Raw genomic sequence first — 22,108 nt, 5'->3', positions numbered from 1 at the left:
ATTTTGTTAAAAGACAAGATTTTAGGAGTCTACCGTGTCGTTCATGTTTGTTGGAAAACACCAGAACACAAAAACACTTTAAAAATGTCTCTTCTTTAATTCCATTTCTGAAATTGCCGTCTGACAGACACAAAAGAATCAAAGGAAGAGAAGGAATTGAGAGATAAGATCATCTTCAAAGCAAGTGCCAAAATATTCAGATATACTGTAGCCTACACAAACATATTGTATTAGTTGGAGATTTTATAGTCGGAGATATTAGTCGGCTACTTTGTACTTGTGCTGAGAATTCAAGATAATAGCAACTTTTACTCTCTACTTGACCACATTTTTCAACCGTTTGGAGTCCATTGAAGTCCCCTATATGGAGAAAAATCCTGGAATGTCAAAAACCTTCATTTCTTTTCGGCTAAAGAAACAAATACATAAACATCTTGGATGACATGATGCAAAGTAAATTATCATGAAAATTGATTTTGAAAGTGAACTACTCCTTTAAGAAAATAAATGCGATCGCTCCTCACGAATTGACTGTTTCTAGTTTTTCTCTGCCATGTCTCTTAAGTGTTGAGGACTAGTGTTTCTTTGAGCCTTCATTCAGTATGAGTAAAATAGTCAAGAACTGTTAAAATCAGATACTTTAAGACTTTCACTGAAGTCGTTTTGGAATTGGTGACTTTTAACTTTTAATGGAGTCATTTTCCATGCAAGGTATCTGTTAATGTAAAAAGCTGAATGCACACATTTGTCTTGCTGATGAATACATGAGGAACAAATAATATACATGTATATCAATTAACTACCCAGTACTACATTTTAACTCTTGTATATATTTACAAAGGGCTCGTTTTCAAACAGTACAACATACAAATAGATGGAAAATGACTCCGTATCAGGGTTAAAGTAAGTGAAAAAGGTCATTTTCTGTCCCAAGCGCTTCAGGCTGGGTGACGTTGGGGTGTTAAAGTATGTACTACAGATTCAAGAATGAGTGATGCTCTGCACACACACTCAGTCAAAGTCTGAGAGCCAGCTCATGGATGAGCGTGAGGGAGGTCAAGGGTCAATCTCCTCAGGAATGATGGTGAGCATGACGTCCTCATTGCCCCGTCGTACCACTGTCCTCAGAGTCTCGTCTTTCTTGATGGCCGTGCTGACATCGCTGGCTGATGTGATCCTCTGACCGTTGATGCTGATTATGACATCGCTCTCTTTCAGACCGCCCCTGCAAAACAGAATTGCCAGTGATGGCGTTTTATGTTATTTCTGACTCGAGCTAACAGCTTTGTATAAAAGCATCTGTCAAATTCATAAATGTAATGTACATTTCTGTTTAGTGAATACTGCTTTTTGTTTGACACTTTTGTTGTTTTGTTACTATTTATTACATGGCACTCTGGAATACTTGATTCTGATTTTCCCAGATAAAAACGGTCAAAACTAATAACACGTGGCAACCAGGATACCATTTTGACAGGGACAGTTAAATATTACACAGAGATGAAATATAAATAAAGTCATTTGACAATTTATTTACAAATAAATAAACCATTTTTTTTCTTACCTTAAAACCTACAGTAAATGGGTAATGCAGTCACAGTAGTCGTTTTAAATCTTTTACTTTCAGTAACACAAACGTTTGTTCATGGGTAAGAAATCATTATGGAAATTGCGCCACATCTATAGAGAAGCTGGGTGGCTGCCTCAGCAGTTTTATCATTTTGGGCTTTTCATAAATAAGCAAATCTTTTTCAAGCAGTTGCATTTAAAGTGTTTGTATATTAAAGTAATAATAGCTAAAATGTATGTCTTTTATGTCCTTTTCACAACTTTTCATTGTGGTTTAAACCAAATGTTTATGGTTGCCAGTGCATTTGTAAAAATACCCTCGTCACAGGATTCAGGATACCATTTACCATTAAATAGGTAGACCATGTACAAAGTACCCAGTTACAGTGTTTACGAATACTACTATGCAATGATTTTTTATAAATTATTGAGTGTTATACATAACAGTCACTGTAAAATGTGCGACATTTAGTTATGCAGATCTGGCAACCCTGATATCAGGCCTGTGGCGTGCTACTTACACTTCAGCGGGTGTTTTTGGGATAACTTCAATGACGTAAGCTCCAGAGGTCACATCCGGGAAATCACTCTGTCTGTCCTTAAGCTCCTTAGCAAGTCTACCAGATACATAACAAAATACAAGAATGTCACGTTTGCAGGTATCCGGCTGCTTATGTATACATTTAAAAATAATTGATATGTTTGAATCATGTCGTCAAGACGCATGTCATCAGCAGCATTCAGAGAGCACATGTGACTTACGTTGGGGTCAGCGTCATCATCCTCACACCAATGTACTTCTTCTTCGGGGATGTTTTTCCTAGAGACAAAATATATTTATTAAGCAATACTGTGAACCTAAATTTTATTTATTTACAGGTTTTGAATCTGTTTTTACCAAACCTTTAGATTGTCTGTCATGGGACTCAGCCAGGAACTGTCGGATCTTGTCAGAGGGAATGGCGAAAGAAATCCCAGCTGTTACCTTCAGCGTGTTGATTCCGATCACTTCACCATCCTGCAAAAACAGTCGCTGTGTGAGTGCAAACCCGCAGCGCATCTGCAGTGCACAGATGTCTTTATGTCACAATTTGACAGTGATCACAATAAATGCATGCGTTCACAGTCACGTCTGACTCGACACAGAATGCCTCTGCCAAAACATGTTTAAGGCTCATTCAGCTCATAAAAACACTATGCCATAACTATTGTTGATTGTGCTCGTGGTCTGCATTCAGTCAATCCCCCCAGAACGGGACCGCCATCTGCAGTTAGACTCTAATTTCATTGATTACATATGTGAAAGAAATAATACAAATAAAACAAACTTACAAGGTTCACCAAGGGTCCTCCTGAATTACCATACTGAAACAGAGAAAAGTTCCTGTTATTAGTATGTGTCAATAATCCGTCAAGTGCTCTTTACCACCAGCTTAGGTTATGTATAATAATACATATAATTATTTTGAGATTTTTCATTATATTTATATATGTGTCAATGAAAAAAGATCACTGAGATGATTATAAATAATTATTACATAGTTATTAAAGATGATGCAAAAAGTACATTTATTATTAAAAACATGGTTATCGTGTAAGTCTTTAGTCTTTGTAAATTAATTGTATTTTAAAATACTGTTTACACTTATAAGTGAATGGTGTTAGCTCACATTGATAATAGCGTCCGTCTGGATGTATTCCATATCGGAATCACGCAGTCCCAGCTCTTTGCCGCCCCTCTGGGTTGTACTGACGATGCCCGTGGTCACCGTGTTCTGAAGAGAGAACGGACTGCCGATAGCCACCACAAACTCGCCTGGTCTCAGATCAGCTGATCTGCCCAACATCAGCACTGGAAGTTTCATCTGCAATGCGAGATAAAAGATGTTGAAATCTTCAACCTATAAATACACAGCATCTATACTGTTTCTTTTAATAAAACAAGTTTTGAAAAGACTCGTTTTGATGCTGAGAGGTAATATATGTATCAACAATTAAAGGTGTTTCATAAAATTCCTTGGCACATATTAAATAACAATAGCTTTGGCAGCTGAGCTTTCTCAAGTGTTTCTGAGGAGAAACATCTGTGAGGCAAAAGTCTCTATTCAATCTCTACTTTCTTGGATATGTATCATCCACTTCAAATGCCTCTTATCTTTCGGGTAAATATCTAAGCCTTCACTTGATCATTAATTTCTTCATTCTTCTCTTTAATTCATTTTTTTAGCATTACTCTATGTACTTTGGCCCACTGGCTTGTTCCAAGATCATCTCATGGTTTGGATTTTTAAGCAAGAGTCTCCTTTTCCTGAAGTGCTCTCAGAGACTGTAAAACTGCTTTCATCACCATGACTCACAGCGGCTATGAGGTTCTTTGGGTCAGCAGTTGGTTTACACCACATGTGAAGTCTGACATTGTGGCTGAACAGCTCAGTCTATGTGCTGAAGTCAGTTTGATGTGCAGTGGTTTAAATGTTCTTCATTCATAGATGATCTTTCAGATGTTGAGGAAGCCACACAATTCAGCAGCACACATGTGTCCTTCACGTTCCATACTCGTGCACGTCTTTTGATCTGTCTGATTCTAATGTTAGACGCTTGATGTCATGATGAAGGAAGGCCGAATTTTATACCCTATAGGAACTACTGTAGGAACTTGTCTTCCATTTTTTAAAACAAAAGTGTTTTTTGGTTATTATGAAAATCTTTAAGATGTAAAACGTCAATGAACACATTTTTGACCTTTTTATAGTTCTTGTACAATTCTTTGGAGCTAATTATTGTGGTAATATTTATTTTCATGTAACATCAATGTGTTAATGTATATTTAGCTGAAGTCAATTTTGAGCTAATATCATTAATTACATTACATCGGTATATTGGAAACAATAACTGTACACATTTTCACATATTTAAAGTTATTTTTCAATTGGGAAGTTTTGGATGACTCATTTTCAGTAACTGTTATGTTAAACTGTTGTTTTGAGCTCAGTGTCGATTCTGTGTACGAGTAGAAATACTGTCTATGGAAAAAAAAAATTGACTTTCATATTCAGCACTTTCTAAAGAAATTTTAAAGCAAAACACAACTTAAAAAAAAATTGTGACATTGAGTAATTTACACTACCCTGGTTATTTAGCTACATGTGTCGGTAAGCAAATACTGTCTCTGGTGCCATACTCTTCATATATGATAAAAATAGCTAAAAAATAGGAAACATATGATAAATATAGGAAATAACATATATCACAATCATATAACACATACACATTTGTTTAGTTTATAAGTCTAATTGTAAGCAATAACATGTTATGACCAACCCAAGAATTCTACAAACTAGGAGCAAACAGCTGGGCATAAACGAATCAAAGTTCATAAGATGCCGGCAATGTCCTCAGCCAAATAGTGGACACCATAGCAGCCCGATGAGACTTAAGATTTATCTTTTACTCCGGAGGGTTTTAAAACGTTTCTCCTTCTGGCAACAAGAAGATAGAGAAAAACTGAAGAAAACAAATCCTCTAAAAATAGCGTCTGCTTGCATAAGTCACATTTCAGTTTAAGAATGGGCTACAAAATTACAAACACTTCAATTAAAACACTGCATTTTAAAATGCATTTATGCCAATTGTCCTGTAGCGGTCTTGTGGTGTAAAGCAATGTCTGGCGTGATAGGTTTGTGTTAGTGCTTATGTGTTGTGGCATGTACAGCTTTCAGCTTGTGGCCTAAGGATATTTCCAGACAGGGAAAATATGACAGGATTCCTAATAGGAATATCTAATAATTCCTTATCAAGAAGAGAGTTTCACATGAGCTGCTTAGTGGCACACGACTGTCATTGACATCATTTGATTTGTCATTTTATAAAATGCACAATGTACAGTCACTTTATTCTGTTGCTTATATCACACTGTTCTTTGTAAAGTGTATTCTCAAACTCTCTATCAGGGGTAAAAACAATTAAAACATATGCTAAAGGGACTATGACTTTCAAATGAAAGATGGTATTTCATGATAATGAAAATAAAAAAATCATGAAAACGGGTTCTTAATATTTGTATTGTGTGGTAGCTGTAAAATAAACTGATAAAGCGTTTGATGCGATGTTGTAAACTGCAATCCCATTCCCATTCATTTTAAATCAATCGATTAATAAATAATGAAATTAAATATGAATCTATTATTTAATAAATAATGAAATTAAATATGAATCTATATTAAACAAGCTGCCCTAGTAATGTGAGAACCGAGGTCAGAGGAGGACATGACGATATTTTATGAAGTGCAGTTGCGGAGTACATTTTTACGGTGCAGTCCAGGCGGTCTTGTTTGCAGATGCACAATCGATGCTTGGCTAAAGATAACAAACGTCTATTCCATTCGGCCGCCTACGCTCAGTCCCACCATACCCGAATACATGTGACAACCAACAATTACGTTCTTAAAGCCAGCAGGGCACATCCTGCGCTGAATCAAGGCATTCCTAATTTAGTCTCCAAATTATATGTGTTTAATCTGTATGTAGGACTATATGCGTTATGTGCACAGACCGTCACTTAAGATGATTTGACACTGCACCGGCTTTAGATGGGAAATTAAGAGTTTTGTGGCTTTCAGTTCATGTCTTTTAGATTTCCTGGTGTACGCCTAGAATTTAGCACATCTGCATTTAAATGCATTTAGACATTTTCATTTAGTCATTAAGCAGACGCTTCTATCCAAAGCGACTTACAAATGAGGTAAACAATAGAAGCAATTGGAACAACATAAGGACAACAAAAAGCATACGGTAAGTGCAGTAAAACTGGTCTCATATAGCCTACCACAGTATACAAAGCTACTGTAAGGGGAAAAAAGTAGAGAAGAATTAGAAGTCAGACACCACCACAATGTCATAGTCAGTGGAAAACCTTAAAAAAGCAGACTTTCTGATTTAGCGGCATGTCAATAAAGACAAGCTTCATGCCAGAAGCTAAACAAGATTAATAATAATGTGTTTTAATGGTGAATGTTTCCTGTACAATTCAGATATAAATCAGTCAAACTTTACAGCGGTGTCAATTTTCTTGAATTGAAATTAAATGCCTCAGACTTAAATCTTATACAAAAACATTCTCAGAAATTACAGTACAGCAATTTTTTGTGCCAAAAATTCCAGCTGAGAGTCTGAAACCGGTGACAGATGATCATAATGTACTAACATGAGAGACATGTGGACATATTGCCAATGGTTATGTCTCAAAGTATCTTATTCACTAATACGATATAGTGAATGACACCAGTCCTCTATTTTTGGAAAACAAGCCAGAGGAAAATTCTGTGGCTCTATGTTGCCCATTCGTTCTCTGATGTGTTTCATTTAAGTATAAAGGTGTATTCTAAAATTGTTTAGGAGAAATAAAATAAGACAATTGTTAAAATACATAAAGAGTTTGTGTCTGCAAAATAAATGTATGTAAAACTAAGGCAAACAAAAGTTCAATAATATTGACTTGAATATGTATATTTTATTCGATTACTCAACTTTTGTATGCATTCCCTGCAGACGTGGCAAATCTGAGCTCAGAATTAGACATTGTTAAGATCTCTATTCTAACTATTTGAGATTCAGGAGTCTGAAACTTAAGCAAAAATGTCCATTTGCTCTTCATTTAATCTCCATTTAATAACCTTGCTTTATAGATATCATTTGTGGTTGTTTCTTTATTTTGGGGGAAATAAAATCGTTCACTGATATTTTGGACAGTGCTACAGATTTCACACCTCTGGTCTGTTATGATAATAAAGCTGATCAACAAGACACCTGTTGGTACTTTTTGTGGACAACTGTCGGTATCTTTGCCCGAAAGCAAGACAAAGAGTTTCTTATTTTAGATGATTCTCAGAAGGACACAGATAAATAGGGCTTTATGTAGAAACAAGGTTCACGCTTAAAAATAAAGGTGCTTAAAAGGTTGTCCACAGCGAGGCCATAGAAGAACCTTTTTTTGTTTCCGATAAGAGCAATTTAGTCAAAGGTTCTCTAAAGAACCATCTCTTTCTTACCTTTTTATGATCTGAAGAAAAAAAAATGCCACAATGAACCTTTTGTGAAACAGAAAGTTTCTTTGGGTGATAACGGTTCTTTATGGAACCATTTAGACAAAAAAGGTTCTTCTATGGCATTGTGAAGCACCTTTATTTTTGTGTAGCTGACTTGGTTGACAAAGCATTACAAGTATCTCCTGCTGTTTAATGCATAATATCTGTTTAGAAAAGAGGAATGAAGATTTCATTTCCACCAGTCATCTAAATAAAACACAGCACCACTGAGAAGCAAACAGGACAATTTAATCGGCTTGCGTCGTCTGTTACACGTAGCAGAGGATTTGCTTCACTAAATCCCTCTAATCTCTTTTCAAGTGGATCATTGATGTGAATATAGAAACTATCGAATAAAAGGAATTGAACTACCAATGTCAGGCTGCACGGACATAAATGATCTCAACTGGTGAATCACAGGACACTGTTTCCACTGCTCCAAACAACCGCCATGATTTCAAACAACTTTCAATCAGACTACAACTCATTCTCAACACAGTTCCAATCTGACCTACTGATGTTTCAACTCAACATGTTACATTTATCAAGGGAATACTGGGAGTTGATGGGTATATAAATCTAAGCCAGTCTCCTTTTAATGCACTGCGGAATGCCAAGTTGTTGAGATATGCATTTGTCTTTGTGGTTTTGGATTCTGTATTATGGCATTTAATGAGAGAGGAGCTTCAGGAGCTGAAGATGGTCAATCTATCCATCTGACCAAAGGAACCAAATGGTCTCAACAGGAAGTTAAGGTGTGACTATAAAAATCTTTTTTAAATAAGTTACTTTTACTTTACACCATGAAAAAAGTTTACACATTACATTAAAATCTGCATTTTGATTGAAGCGTCAGTGAAAGTCCTTTTATGGGGTTGGATGCAACACAACGCAACACAACACAACAGCACTATCATGTCTTTTGTGATGGCCGTAAGGAACTTAATTTTAAAATGTAACTTTTGTAATAAGCAGCTTTCAATCAGCCTATGTTTCTTTACCTTTTGGAGGATGACATGTTCCAATGTAAGTCATCTCAGCATGGCCTCAAAATCTACAATTCTCTAACAAGCAGAATTACACACAGCAGAAATATGTATTTTAATCTATACAGTTCATCCATACACACAAATTGGATGAGACTGTTTGTAAATAATTCATACTGTTTTAAAAAGGATGATGATTCAGGATGATACAGACATGTGCGGTGTATACAAAACCCCTTCTAGAGTAAATCAATCTAAGCTGAGCTCTCAACATCTGCTCTAAAGCCATGTTCTGCCAGGAAGACCAGAAATCATCGAATCTAACTGTTTCTGTTTCTCAGCTACAGTAAATCAGATGTACTGTACCGTTTCCAAAGACACAGTCACCCTGGTGTGGGGGTCGGTCTGACTGTTTGAAATATAAGATTTAGGCTCTGTGTAAATGAAAATGACATGGATTGTTTTTGCCAAACTTATGCCTTTAGTATCACTGCCATGAATTTTATGTTTTTCTAAATTAGGTGATCGCTTTGAATGCTAAAAGAATTGGGAACGTATATGCTCAAACATGACTCTTAATCACACATTTGTCTCTTATAAAGGGATTTTTTTATACATTTTTAGTGGAAAACAACAATTTAAGCACTTTTACATTAAATTGTGATGGCTGACAAGAAAACACATCACAGCCACATTGCGTGCTTTGCAGATTACAATGCACAAAAGGGGTAAAACAAAAAGCAAAAATTGTTAAGAGAAAGGCAAACAGGGTTATCATGTCACGAGGACATGAAACCTATCCTTTTCATAGTGAATAACAAACTTTTAGGCTGAGCAGGTTTGTGTTTGCAATAGGTAGCTTGACCCAATTTTGCTGTGTCTATCCCATGATGGAAAAAGAAGGTTAGACTGCCCTCTTGGAAACCAAGACCAAACTTTTTCAAATTTATGACATCTGTCAAACATCTGCCAGACATCTGTCAAACACACTTGAGTACTCCAAGACTCCTTTTATGTCACCAAACTGGCATTCGTAAGTTTTAAGTACAACAACGCCAACATGAATGCTTGTGAACTTGCTTTATGGTTTGCATTGACCCCTGGAAAAGTACATGAAAAGAATTAAATGGTTAAAAACTAGATCCAAGACTCCAGCTGCTATTTACCCAAATAATATTTAGAGTACTCATCTGTATGAGCAACAGCGAGATGTTGAAGAGCTCTCTTTGTCTTGGCGAAGAGTCAAGAAGAGTTATCCAGCCCCTGAGCAAGAACTGAACTAACACCAACCTTAAAAGTTTGACCCAGATTTTTGTAGACATCTATGAACTGAAAGGCATATTTCCATTAGTTGTGCCCATTTCAAGCAAACTGTGCCATCTGAAGAACTTCAGGCAAGTTATGACAGTGCCAGAATATTATCCCCTGGAATATGTTGGCTTTGCAATTTAGCTAAGAGCTTTAAACTATCCTTTCAATGTCCTGGTACGAATGTTGGTTTATGAGACAGGAATGTTGCCAGGAGGCTTTTCCAATTTACCTTTAAGGGAAAATTCCAGACGGATAAGTTGATCACAAATGAACTTGGATTTGGTGTAACTAAATGGTTTGACTCAAATTCTCTAGAGAATTTTTTAAAGTCACACTTTTATTAATGTCACTGCATTCGCTCTGGTGTTAGCAGCAAACCGTTGCTGCTGCATCTTTTGTCCAAGCAAACTTGTATTAAGTGACACAATTTTGCGATAACATGATAAATCACATTAACCATAGAGATGTTGCACCAATGTTAGACCAGAAAAAGGCGGCATTTTTGTACACTATATGAATATCATTCACCATATGCATTGATCATTTTAAACCTCATAACTCTCTTTTGTCTATTCATTCCCATTGACATGAAATAGATGCAAATAAAATATTAATATGGATTTGTTTTCAGTAAGGAAATGTGTGCATTGAGAAATTTCCATTGCGTTAAACAGTACAGATGGTCGTACACCTCGACTGGTGTTTTGAGACAGCATCCTAATAACAGGGGATTTCCTAAAGCAGCAAATTATAAAGCACAAGGTATAGTCAGATCTTTTGTTTTGTAGTCTTTTAATAACATGAAGCTATACTAACAACTAACACAACCTAACACAGTGCAGACAAGAATTAAGTAGAGCTCTGTAATTAAATGCAATGGAAGTCAAAAGAGACATATGACTAATACAAATGTAATTTCAGAGCTCTATAAGTCATGACTGTTACTAATAACAATTTTACAAGTAATAATGTGATTAGTAAAATACAGAATAGATGCAAAGAATAATGCTATTAATGTGCGTTTAAAGCTAATTTGGTTTGCCATAATCCTGTAATATATAATCCTGTCAAACATTGCTTTGAATTACATGTTCTACTTTCCTGATCTGTATTTTCCATAACATGTACATACTGCTTTTTTCCCGCCTGTAGGCTATAGTCAGTGCTTTGGCCTTTATTTTGTGAATGAAATAATACGCAAGAAAACTTTTTTTCATGCAGGTCATTTGATACAAATCCTAGTGTAGAAGAACTGATCTTTACAATCAACATCATAATGTTGATTAGTTTTATCACAAGGTTGTTATTTTGCGCGGGTACTCGAAGTGTTTTTTTTGTGCAAGACTAAAAAACGGCACTTCCTGAATGTGAATGAGCTCAACAACCAACAGATCTGTGTTATTCATCAACAAGTATAATGTTTGGATGTCAAAAGAACATCTGTTGAACAAAGATCTGTTAACATACTCAGTCCTACAGCGAAAACTCATACAGACACACACAGACTCCGTGCAACGTGTGTTTTGACCAAGAGACAACAGACAAACACACTTTCAAATATTCAAACGGATAAAGTCCCCTTCAGAAAACATCATGACCCAGATCTGACTGAAGGAGACCCAGCTTTAGTCATCCTCAAAAGGTCATTATTTCTCCTCATCTGAACTTGCCTGTGTAGACTTGTCTTAAACTTTCACAAGATACTAACTGGAACTCAAACCGCAACATGCTTTGACATGCTTCGCTGGTATCTGTTTTCTTTTTGCATCTCCACAGGGTATGCTTATCTCATGCAGGGTTAAACCGGTTTTTCACATCTGCACATATTTACCATAGAAAAGATGATACAATTTGAAACGAAAATTAACAAATTGTACACCAATACATGAGACAAATGAATATGTTCTTAAAAAACTTGCACTAAAATCTTTCAAAACCTTAATTAAATTCTTCATTAAAAAGAAAAAAATACAGCGCAGCACTATGTCGGTGCATTTAGTGTTTGATATGAGACTTTTATGAGGCTAAAAACAGCAGCAAATTCACAAAACAGTTTAGTGAATTTGTCCATCTGCTTAGATCGAGGTTTGGACAGGCTGTTTCATGGGTAGTCAAGTAATGATTTTCGATGCAATGTTTATTTGTAGGTTTAGCTATTACAACAAGAGTCAGATCAAGAAACAGAGAATCAACCGAAATAAGTGCTGAAATTTGCTTTTCCAGAGAACCTCACAAATGATCTGCAAAACGTTTTGTGTCCTAAACAGCTGCTGCGGAATCGAATCTGTTCATTTCATAAAAGAAAGGATTTGTAACTATATTTCTGGCAGACACAAGTACACACCAATCAGTCTGTCAGGAAACACAAGCCATACACAATATGAGACGGTTACACAATATAAATGATTCACAGTACCGCAGTGACTCAGCAGAACCTGAGCCAGAGGACGGCAGAACTGTGCTTGAGCGTCTGGGCTGAATTACAGCGACGTGGCACTTCTGACTGCCAGCACAAGGGACGGATGCCACCACCAAACCCTTAACATTATCACCATGTGTATTGTTATGTAAGTCTTTATGTGTATTGTTAAGTAAGTCACTTGTGGCCGTGGGCTTTCTGGGCTACTAAAATGAAAATGACATTGGAAACTAAAAGAGACAAAGCTTTTTTTGAAGATCACAAAACTGTATTGTAGCTGTGCTGGCAGCATTGCATTTCACTTGCAGTGATTCGGCACAGTTGACTTTGACTATGTTTGATAGCACATTAAGCTTAAATACTATTTCTGACCTTGCTTTACATTATTATATTTACTTGTTTATGGGACAATTCAATACATGGTAAACCAGTAGCCCGGATATCAAATAGCAGGATTGAAGCATATTTTGTTAGAGATGTGCGTTATAAACCATGAAACCTGTTAAATTTCCTTTTGTTTGACAAACTTGTAAAATCAATTATTCTCTTTATAAGATCGATGATGACAGAATTTTCATTTTTGGGTGAAGTATCCCTTTCATTTTATGTGTAATTTAATGTCAATGAGAAACAGTATATTCCTATGTATTCTCTTTTTGCTGATGCTGCTTCCTAAAACCTGCAGATTATAATGTAGAGGTCCACATGTAATGTATACCAAAGCCACTAAGCGAACCTCTTGACTTGTTTCGTGATCTGTCTGGATGTGGAGCCAGAGTTTTTTTAGTGGAGCCATTAAACACTGTTTTTCTCTGTTTTTCTGTCTCTTCCTGTGCAGAAGTGACCCCCCACTAAAACCGGCCCACTATCTTCTGAGCTCCGCGAAACGCAAGCCAAGTAAAACATATTTCAGCTCTGCCCTTCTCTACAGTTAGTTATAAATCACACCATGTTCGTTTATTTGGCCAGAGGAGAACCAACCCACCGACTGACTCGTCAACTCGTTCGTTTGTGGAACTGAGCGTGGGATTGATTTTGTGTTGTCTATGAAAAACTTTCACCTCGGATTTGTTGGTAGGATGAATATCGGTTGAGGATGAATCAGCAGTACTCACTGGAGCATCTATCTTGATGAGGGCGATATCAGCTTTCTCATCCACGTCTTTAATTTTGGCATCATAGGTGGCGCCGGTCTTCAGCTCGACCTTCACCCGATGCTTGTTTGCCACAACGTGAGCGTTAGTTACAATCAGACCATCTTCAGACACCATGAAACCCGAGCCACTGGCGACTGCCACCTCCCGCTTGGAGAACACCATCCTTATGAAAGAAAGAAGAGGGGATTTGAAGATCATTTTGATGAGAAACCCTTTCGTATCATTATCTGCATTCCACAGAACAGAACAACAAACGATGATGGGAGCTTAACGTTCTTGGTTTCACATCTGAAAAATGAATTTGGCCTGATGAGCAGAATTTTGCATGCAGTGGACGATTTCTAAAGCATAAAAATGTATTGGTCATACTTTACCCTTGACACATGATGCCTTTTTTCAGTGAAAGTTAAAACAACTTAAACAAAATATTATTAATTTAATACCAGGACATTCTAATTCAAATGTACCAAATATTGATGCATATACATGTGTATGCTTATTCAAATTATTAAAATCACTTTACAGCATGCTAATGACAAATTCGTAAGAGTCAAGTCACTTTGCTCTTCTCATGTGCAAATAAATGATAGAGAATTCTGGATGTTGTGTTGAAGGTTTATCTTATATAAACATCCTTCAGGAATGGGGTCAGTGGAGTGTGTGATTCAGGAGACAGGAAGCCGTACTTGCGGAACAGCTCAATGTGAACCACAGCTGGAGCGATCTTCTCCACCACATCAGCGATGAAGTTATATCTGTTCCGGAGACTATCTGGATTTTCCTCTTGACCTGTAGCACATATGGAAGACAAAAAGCGTCTTATCAGATATGCATTACAATGGAATACCTTAAATGATGCTTATAGAGGCATCTTGGGAAATCATCAAGTTGGGTTTAAATATTCATGCCCTTAAAATCACACGCCACAATGTCCAATGCTTACAAATCAGTGGGATGTTCAGCAGTCTTAGATTTGCCCACTGGCTGTACAAATTGTGAAAAGCAGAAGCCAATTTTCTCAACATCTCCGTAACCAATTTAGACCTATTAACACAAACACAAATTTAGCCAACAAAAACAAACCAGAATGAGATTCATGTCGGATTTTAAGAATGTGGTATAGACTTATATAATTGCACTTAAAGTGTACAGGCAGTCGAAGTGCTTATAAAACTTGGGTCTGAGTCAACAGCTTTTATAACTTTGGAAATATAACACTTCCTTTTACCTTGTATAACAATCCTTCTGCGTGCAAACACATCTGCAATCTTTTTATTTGTTGGGTAGCATGTTATTTGTTTCTTCCCTACGGCTGTGTGTCTGGCTCTATGCAATCTTCTGTGAATAGCAGCTTAACCCCAAAACCTAAATGACCTTCTTTTCATTTCTGGGATGTTTGCTTTAATGCATTAGCAAATACAACACAATATTCTGTCTGTAAAAGGTGGTAATTACTTTTAATGCAATACAGATGCTTAAAACGTCGATGTACATTTACCAAAGCAAACATAACCCTAAACATTGGTATGCAACCAAGCTACAGATCCATTGCTGTCTTTTCCTATTATGAATGATACTGTATCAGACCCCAAACCCAAGAGAAATGTCCTTTCTCAATGTAATTGAAAAACCGGTTGTAAATAGGAATTTTATCATTGTAGAAACATGTTGATAAAAATATTTGTATGTCTATATAATGGATGGCCCTTCCCTTCAACACATCCCATCATGATTATGGAATCTTGATAATGTAATTGTTTCCCCGTCCTGATGTTAAAATGGCTCCAAGTCTATAGAGGGTTTTGCAAATTTAAAGTGAAAGAACTTTTGAATTGTTATGTCATAGCTGGAACATTATCTAACACTCGTGTTTAATGTGGGATTTCGAGTTCAACTAATGGTTCTATGCTCTGGGGGCATATAAGAGGGCCGGGAAATGGTCACATCTGTTCTTCAACAACATGAGGTTTGTATTTCATATTTTTTACACCAATTGGGCACTATGAGATATAACGTCACCGTTGGACCCCTTTTCATGTTTCACCTTTATGTTTTACATTTACATTTATGCATTTGGCGGACGCTTTTATCTAAAGCGACTTACATCGCAGTAACCTGTACATTTATATGCATATGCAATCCCCTGGGATCGAACCCACAACCTTGCGTTGTTAACGCAATGCTCTTACCACTGAGCAACATGAAATTTTTGACTCTTAGATTTGTTTCTAAGCTTATCAGCGCTTAATGTGGTACAGTACCCTCTTGATGACTTCCAGCGTAGGAAGATGCCTTCCCAGGGCCTTCCCCATTTTTAACCATAATGGAATCTAACAGGCACGTCCTGACAGAATCATAAGTTTTTCCCAGCATTTCTCCATGTTAATGGAATTCATTTAACTAAAGCTATGTATTCCCTACCTCCACACAGTAGGGAACATGTCTGGTCAACAGTCAAAAAGGTTTCATGTGCGTTTTACATACAAAACTATCTGCGTTGACGTGGATCAACGAAAACCTCCACCATCATCTCCATCCCCAAAAAGCCCAGGATCATAGTTTCCTAATACCTATAAACCCATTGCTTTGACATCTGTTATAAAATTATTGAAGTGCCTAGTGCTCTCCTACCTCAAATCCATCACAGACCCTCCTCTTGACCCCTTTCTGTTTGCCTACATGCCCAACAGGTCTGTAGAAGATTGCCCTCCACTTGATCCTCCAGCCCTTGAACTCTACAGGAACATACATACCACAATTATCCCAGTGCTGCTACTACAGGACAAACTCACAGCTGAATGTACCTGACTCCTTGTGCAGGTGGATCACAAACTTCCTGTCAGGAGACTGTAAGGCTAATGGACTAATGGATTAGTTTTATGAAGGATATACAGTATGTGCGTTTTTGAGCTTTTACATTACACTTGTACCTATGGGTTCCATAATAAATATTAACTAGCCAGTAAAAACAGCACACTCGTCTCACTTGCAATACGACTGCCATTAGCTATTGTGGCTCACCAGAAGTCAAAACATACACAGCTCAAAGATGCGGTCCACATTTACGCCAAAAATAAGGTGGATAAAGCTCCCGGTTACTACATCTCAAACATCTAACCTCTCACATTAAAGGTCGATTTATGGTCGTGCATAGGACCTACGCGGTAGTTACGCCGTAGGCCATGCATTGCTCTGCGTAGCCTGACGTCCACCTCTCCAGAAATGTCAAAATGTGTCAGCTCAATGCGCACCGCAAATGCTGCAATTGGTCTGTTTGACCTCCTCCCTCAGGTCAAAAAATCCACGATAGCACTCAAACGCATTTCATTGTAAATGACTGGTATATAACTGTGTGTACTAAACTGGTAATCCACCACTATAGTAAAAAGCAATATTTGCAATCTAAATGTTGCACCTTTTAAAGAAGAAATGTACATCTAGATGGTGCAATAACAGCATCTACCAGCAGGGGAATGCACAGCTGTGGTAACCGACAAAACGTTTGAGGGTGACCCCCGAATATTCATGTATGCAGCCACATGCTGGTATAAGCCTTGTAAACCACTGGAGACTGATGTCTTGCTATTCTGATAAGATGTTTTCTTGAGGAAAAATGATCCTATTATACTTGAAAGCCATTTTACAGCTTTTAATGTCATTCTTATGACTTTTCGTAATGTGGCTCTGCAGGGCTGCTCTATTGTGGCAGCTGAACATGATCATGTAAACTTCTGTAGAGAGACTGCTTGCCCAGCACTCTATTGATTATTCTGTTATAGAAAACAGCTGGAGACAAGTGTGTTGACCTAATTACCATACATTACTAGACTGACGTTTGTGGAACATCTGGTTTTCGTTTCATTACAATCCAATAGATTGACGCATAATCTAGACATCCAGCTATCCTTTTTGAATTATGTGTCGGAGCTAAGCAAAGCTGCATAAAGAGTTACAAAGTCAACAGACTGTACATAGAGACGTTTACAGTACAATATACATGAAATTATTTTCAAAAATTAAGTGTAGGCTATTCATGGAGGTGTTTTAGCTTGTTGCTGTGCAGATGTTGTTGGATGTTTCTTACTGGCAAAAATGTTCTCTTTAATTTAGAAACTAATAAAGCACTTGGTCAATGAAATCTCTCCACATCATTGGCACATAGCCCGATCCCAGACTTGCTCTGCCAATGAAAGATCCTTAAAGTTTCTTTCCATGCATTTCAATCGACACCACATGCCACCAGCTAAGATGGGCGGATGCTACTGTATGCATTTCCTCCTGCAAACTCAGCATTTGGGGCAAACCAAAGTGAATATTTGTATGTATGTGTTGGCTTTAATGCAACATAACAGACTTCCTTCTCTAGCTAATGTCTGACAGAGATTATTTGTGCTTCAACTTCTACAGTTAAATATGATACTTGTCCACAGTGAAAATGTGTGAGGCTGAATTTTCTTGCTCAAAAAATCATTTAAAGTGAAAATAAAAATGACAATTCTTTTTTTTCATGAAGTATTGCAGCGTTTTCTGTAAATAGCTTATAAATGTCACAAAAAAACCATCCCGTTCACGGGGACTTTAAGAACTGATGTCTGTCAGCAATTACAGTCAATCAATATTTTTCTCAAAGTTTTATGGAATTTTTATGTGCACTGTCAATCATTTGGGTGTACAACTATGCAAAAGTATTTTGAGTATTTTGACATTACCCTTAAGACTGAAGTATAGTTCCTTTTTTACGCAGACGCAAGGGACAGCGTAGAGTGCATGTGACACAAAATTCATCATCTGAATAGTGTACGCGCACCGCCGTTGTTACCTCGCAAACAAATAAGCGCAGGTCGCGAATGCGCATTCCATTTCTTGCATTAATTAGTTTAACCAACAGGTGGCAACAGTGTCCTGGGAGCATCGATTCAAGGTATTAGTAGAAAACCTAACCCCCGTAGGCCCAGGAGAGGTATTGCAATATATCGCAATTTGCATGCTTCAATACCCATGTGTACACGTACGAGTCAAACGCAGTTTACTTTACAAGGCTGTGCATTCCGCTGTAGGTATACGCTTGTGTACATGTAAAAAAAATGATGAAAAGTACACTGGACCTATTAATATTTGACTTGAATGAAATCACATTTGGAAATCACATTAGGAATAGAAAAAATTGACAAAAAGTACAGAATTCTCCTTGTAAAGCCCGGAGTATAGTTCCCTTTTCACGAGAACGCGAGGGACAGCGTACAGTGCGCGTGACGCAAATTTTGTCATCAGAAATATAAGCGCACCACCGGAATTTAGTTACTTTGCGTATTGGGAATGCGCATTCCATTTCTTGCAGTAACCACCAGGTGGCAACCGTGTCCTGGGAGCATCATTTCAATGTAGTTGAAGAAAACCTGACCCCTGTAGGCCCGGAGAGGTATTGCAATATGTCGTAATACGCATCCGGCAAAACCCGTGTGTACACGTATTAGTCAAAAGCAGTATACTTTGCAAGGCTGTGCGTTCGGCTGTACGCGTACGCTCGCGTACACATAAAAAAGTAAGTATGCCACAGGCTTTTGTTGACATGTCTTCTTTTGAGGTTGTAGGTAAAGGGAGCTCAAGGACTGTAAAATTTGACCTGGATCTGAATCCTAAGAGAATAGGTTTGTTAGAAAATGTCCAGCTTTTTGAGCTCCAGATGGAGATTACATCATGTGATGGGAGGGGTCTTAGTGTAATGACTTCAGCTTAGGGAAAACAGAATTTTGGCACCAGAACAGCGATGAGGTTTTAGCGTAACTGTGTTGTGCTCACACACTCTAGACTGTATAACGCTATTTTTGGCTGGTTAAACTGTGACCGAACCCAGGGTGAAGTGATAACCTAATAAGCCAAAGGGAATACGTTGAATGCGAGTTACGAATCGCTGATTTAGACATCATTATTCCCAATTACACAAAGTCATAAGAACTTCCTGATCTCATAGATATTTGTAATAGTTATTTACAAACGAGGTAAATAATTTGTATGAATTAGTGCCATGTGAATACAAAAGCATTGAATTATTTGGAAAACGCAACACTTAAAACCCTCCCCCGAACCCGACGTCACAGCAATCCCACTAAAACTTATGAATAAAATAGTACGAATTTATATGAATTAGCCACCATGCAAAATAGTTATTCATTCCAGTAAGATTCTGTTGGACCATTCATTTAGGAAAGAAATGTTTTTATTTTGTACATCTGTTATTTAGTGAGCTTTTCGGCTGTCTACTGCCTACATGGGCAGCTGTCTTCAAAGGCAGCATCCTAACTGAAACCAAAAACTCATAATTTACTCATTTGTAATGTTCAGGCACATCAAACAATACTGTTTTAATCACAAAAGTGCATTCGACTTACAGTACCCTCAGGACATAAATACTCATAAAAGAATTGTTATATAACTGGTAGAGGAGACATGTTGCTGTTACTGGATCCACATGGGTCAAGATGGCATTGAAGTCCCGCACACTATCAAGAAGGTGAAACACGTTCCCCTACCATCAGTCACTATAGTGCGTGTTTTGAGACTAGAAGATTACACACCCTAGAGTTTATCACATACCAAATGCCTTAATGCCCATTGCCTGAATGCCGCACAAAGATGACGATCGGCAGACCGTTAGGTCTTGGAATGGAGATATTTTTGACGGTGGAGAGCACTAAATTCAAAAAGCTTGATAAATGATGTTGGGCCAGATGACATAGACCCACTACTGTAGATTGATGGTCACTACACTGTCCGCTCTGCTCTCTCTGCCTTTTTTGGATTCTACTTGTCATCTTGTGATTTCAGGAGAATCTGGCCGAACTACTGTTAACCTCTTTTGCAGGGAATGTGTTCAGGCTTAAACTTCTTGAACTCTTCTTGTGTAGTTTGTTTTTGCATTAGCATTAGTATATTTCCAGTGCCAGGCTTAAATTCCAGATACCTTTGGGCTTATTTCCTGGTAATGGAGCTTCAGACAAGCTGGCAAATATCTTGCATTGACTGTCTAAAAAGGAGATATAGTTTAAACCAAATGACACCAATTTTTATATATACATTGCAAACAAAAGTCTTTCAAAGACACATTATCACAGTATTTTTTTATTATATATATATATTATATATAAGTCATTCTTAATATTAAAGTTATTACAAACCACACTACAATCTGAAGTTCACTGTTTTGATGCAGAAGGCACTTTCAGGTGGGCATCATCACTATGATCACAATGCTCCAATTTGCATGTCAACATAGGCATCTCACCAGATTTAAAAATGTCCACTTAATAGTGCAGTAGTTTTCTCAGACTGTGATGCCCAAAAATACTGTCAACGTTATTGGGACAGGGGTTGCAGTTATGATGCGTAAAATGCGGTATTGATATAACCAGAAACTGTTTTAAATGATCAAGATCACCATGAAAGTCAATGCGAGCAGATCGTTATGAGACGTTTTGTATTACCTTTCCCGCAGGCTCCTCTCTGAATAAAGATAACTGGCGGCTTCTGGACTTTCTGCGCCCGGTTGCTGACTCTCTTGAGCTCGCAGATGTTTCTGTAGGACTCTCCATCGCTCCCGCAAACCGGGTCCGGGTTCTTACACACGCACACGCCGCTCTTCCCTCTTCTTCTCACCGTGGCCGTGGATCCGACTCCGTCAGACACCACACACTCCAGAAGCTCTCCACACTCCGGGTCTCCAAGTTTCCCCGTGCCTCCACAGGGCTCGCCTTCACCGGACGCGCACACCGGGCAGCAGTCGCACTGATCCAGGATGTCTCCGACGAAACAGCCGGCCGGTACAGGCGGACATAAACTCTTATCGCAGCGCTCTGGACAGCCGATCACGTAGCGTTTGGTGATGCGCGCGTCACACAACAGCGGCACCATGATCAGAGACGCGCAGATAACCCATAAAAGCATCATTATAACTATTCTTTAACACCAATTTCTTCTTTTGACAATATAAGGCTACAGCCCGAATAACCTCACTGAAACCTGTTTAGTAGTGTAAAGTACCGGACAAAGAAAAAGGTTGTGCGCGCAAACTTCGGTTGGTTTCTTGCGCTATGAAGTGCCCGTTAGTATTCGCTTCAATGACAGGTTTTATAAAGCCTGGGAGTATAAACAGCACCGCTCATTGGTTGGTTACATGTGACGTAATTGGTGTGGGTGGGATTCGATGCAAGGGTAAACAAATAAGTAACGCCCCAACATGTGTCTAAATATTATTGTAACTAGTCCATGCACACTTGTGGAAGGATTTAGGCTGCACAGTCCCTGGAAGGGCAGATTTTTGCTCTTGCCGGCAGCTGAACATAACGCCCAAAAGCAGTCTGCACAAGAAGTTACTTGGAAGTATGGAAGTTCAAGAAGAATGTACATTTTTATATCGTCAGACCGCAAAATGCTTTCAGATTAGGATATTCACAAATTTCAGATGATATACTGTCTAAAAATGCTGCTTAAAACGACACCATGCTGGTTCAGAGGTTAAAAATGCGATAAATAAAAAACAAGGTAGGTGATACTGAGACCGTAATTGTACAAAAAAATGCTATTCAA

The 22,108-nt window shown here is 37.9% G+C and overlaps 1 protein-coding gene across 1 annotated transcript; it reads right to left on the bottom strand.

Moving 5' to 3' along the window:
* Positions 1-74: 74 nt before the first annotated feature.
* Positions 75-21,610, bottom strand: htra1b (HtrA serine peptidase 1b). Its single transcript, XM_056771231.1, has 9 exons — positions 21,007-21,610; positions 14,212-14,314; positions 13,484-13,688; positions 3,240-3,434; positions 2,902-2,934; positions 2,473-2,587; positions 2,332-2,389; positions 2,091-2,186; positions 75-1,225 (listed from the first exon to the last, which is right to left on the bottom strand). The coding sequence occupies exons 1-9, from the start codon at positions 21,467-21,469 to the stop codon at positions 1,057-1,059; spliced, it is 1,437 nt and encodes a 478-aa protein (XP_056627209.1). The 5' UTR covers positions 21,470-21,610; the 3' UTR covers positions 75-1,056.
* Positions 21,611-22,108: the final 498 nt, after the last annotated feature.

Source organism: Triplophysa dalaica, chromosome 17, assembly GCF_015846415.1.
Source record: "Triplophysa dalaica isolate WHDGS20190420 chromosome 17, ASM1584641v1, whole genome shotgun sequence".
Taxonomy (NCBI): domain Eukaryota; kingdom Metazoa; phylum Chordata; class Actinopteri; order Cypriniformes; family Nemacheilidae; genus Triplophysa; species Triplophysa dalaica.
This window is presented reverse-complemented; position numbering and strand designations above follow the sequence as displayed.

Coding starts and splice junctions, on each gene's coding strand:
- htra1b (XM_056771231.1), bottom strand. CDS start 21,469: ATGATGCTTTTATGGGTTATCTGCGCGTCTCTGATCATGGTGCCGCTG. Junction 2,935..3,239: donor AGACGGACGCTATTATCAAT/GTGAGCTAACAC, acceptor TCTCTGTTTCAG/TATGGTAATTCAGGAGGACC. Junction 2,588..2,901: donor GAGGACCCTTGGTGAACCTT/GTAAGTTTGTTT, acceptor CTGTTTTTGCAG/GATGGTGAAGTGATCGGAAT.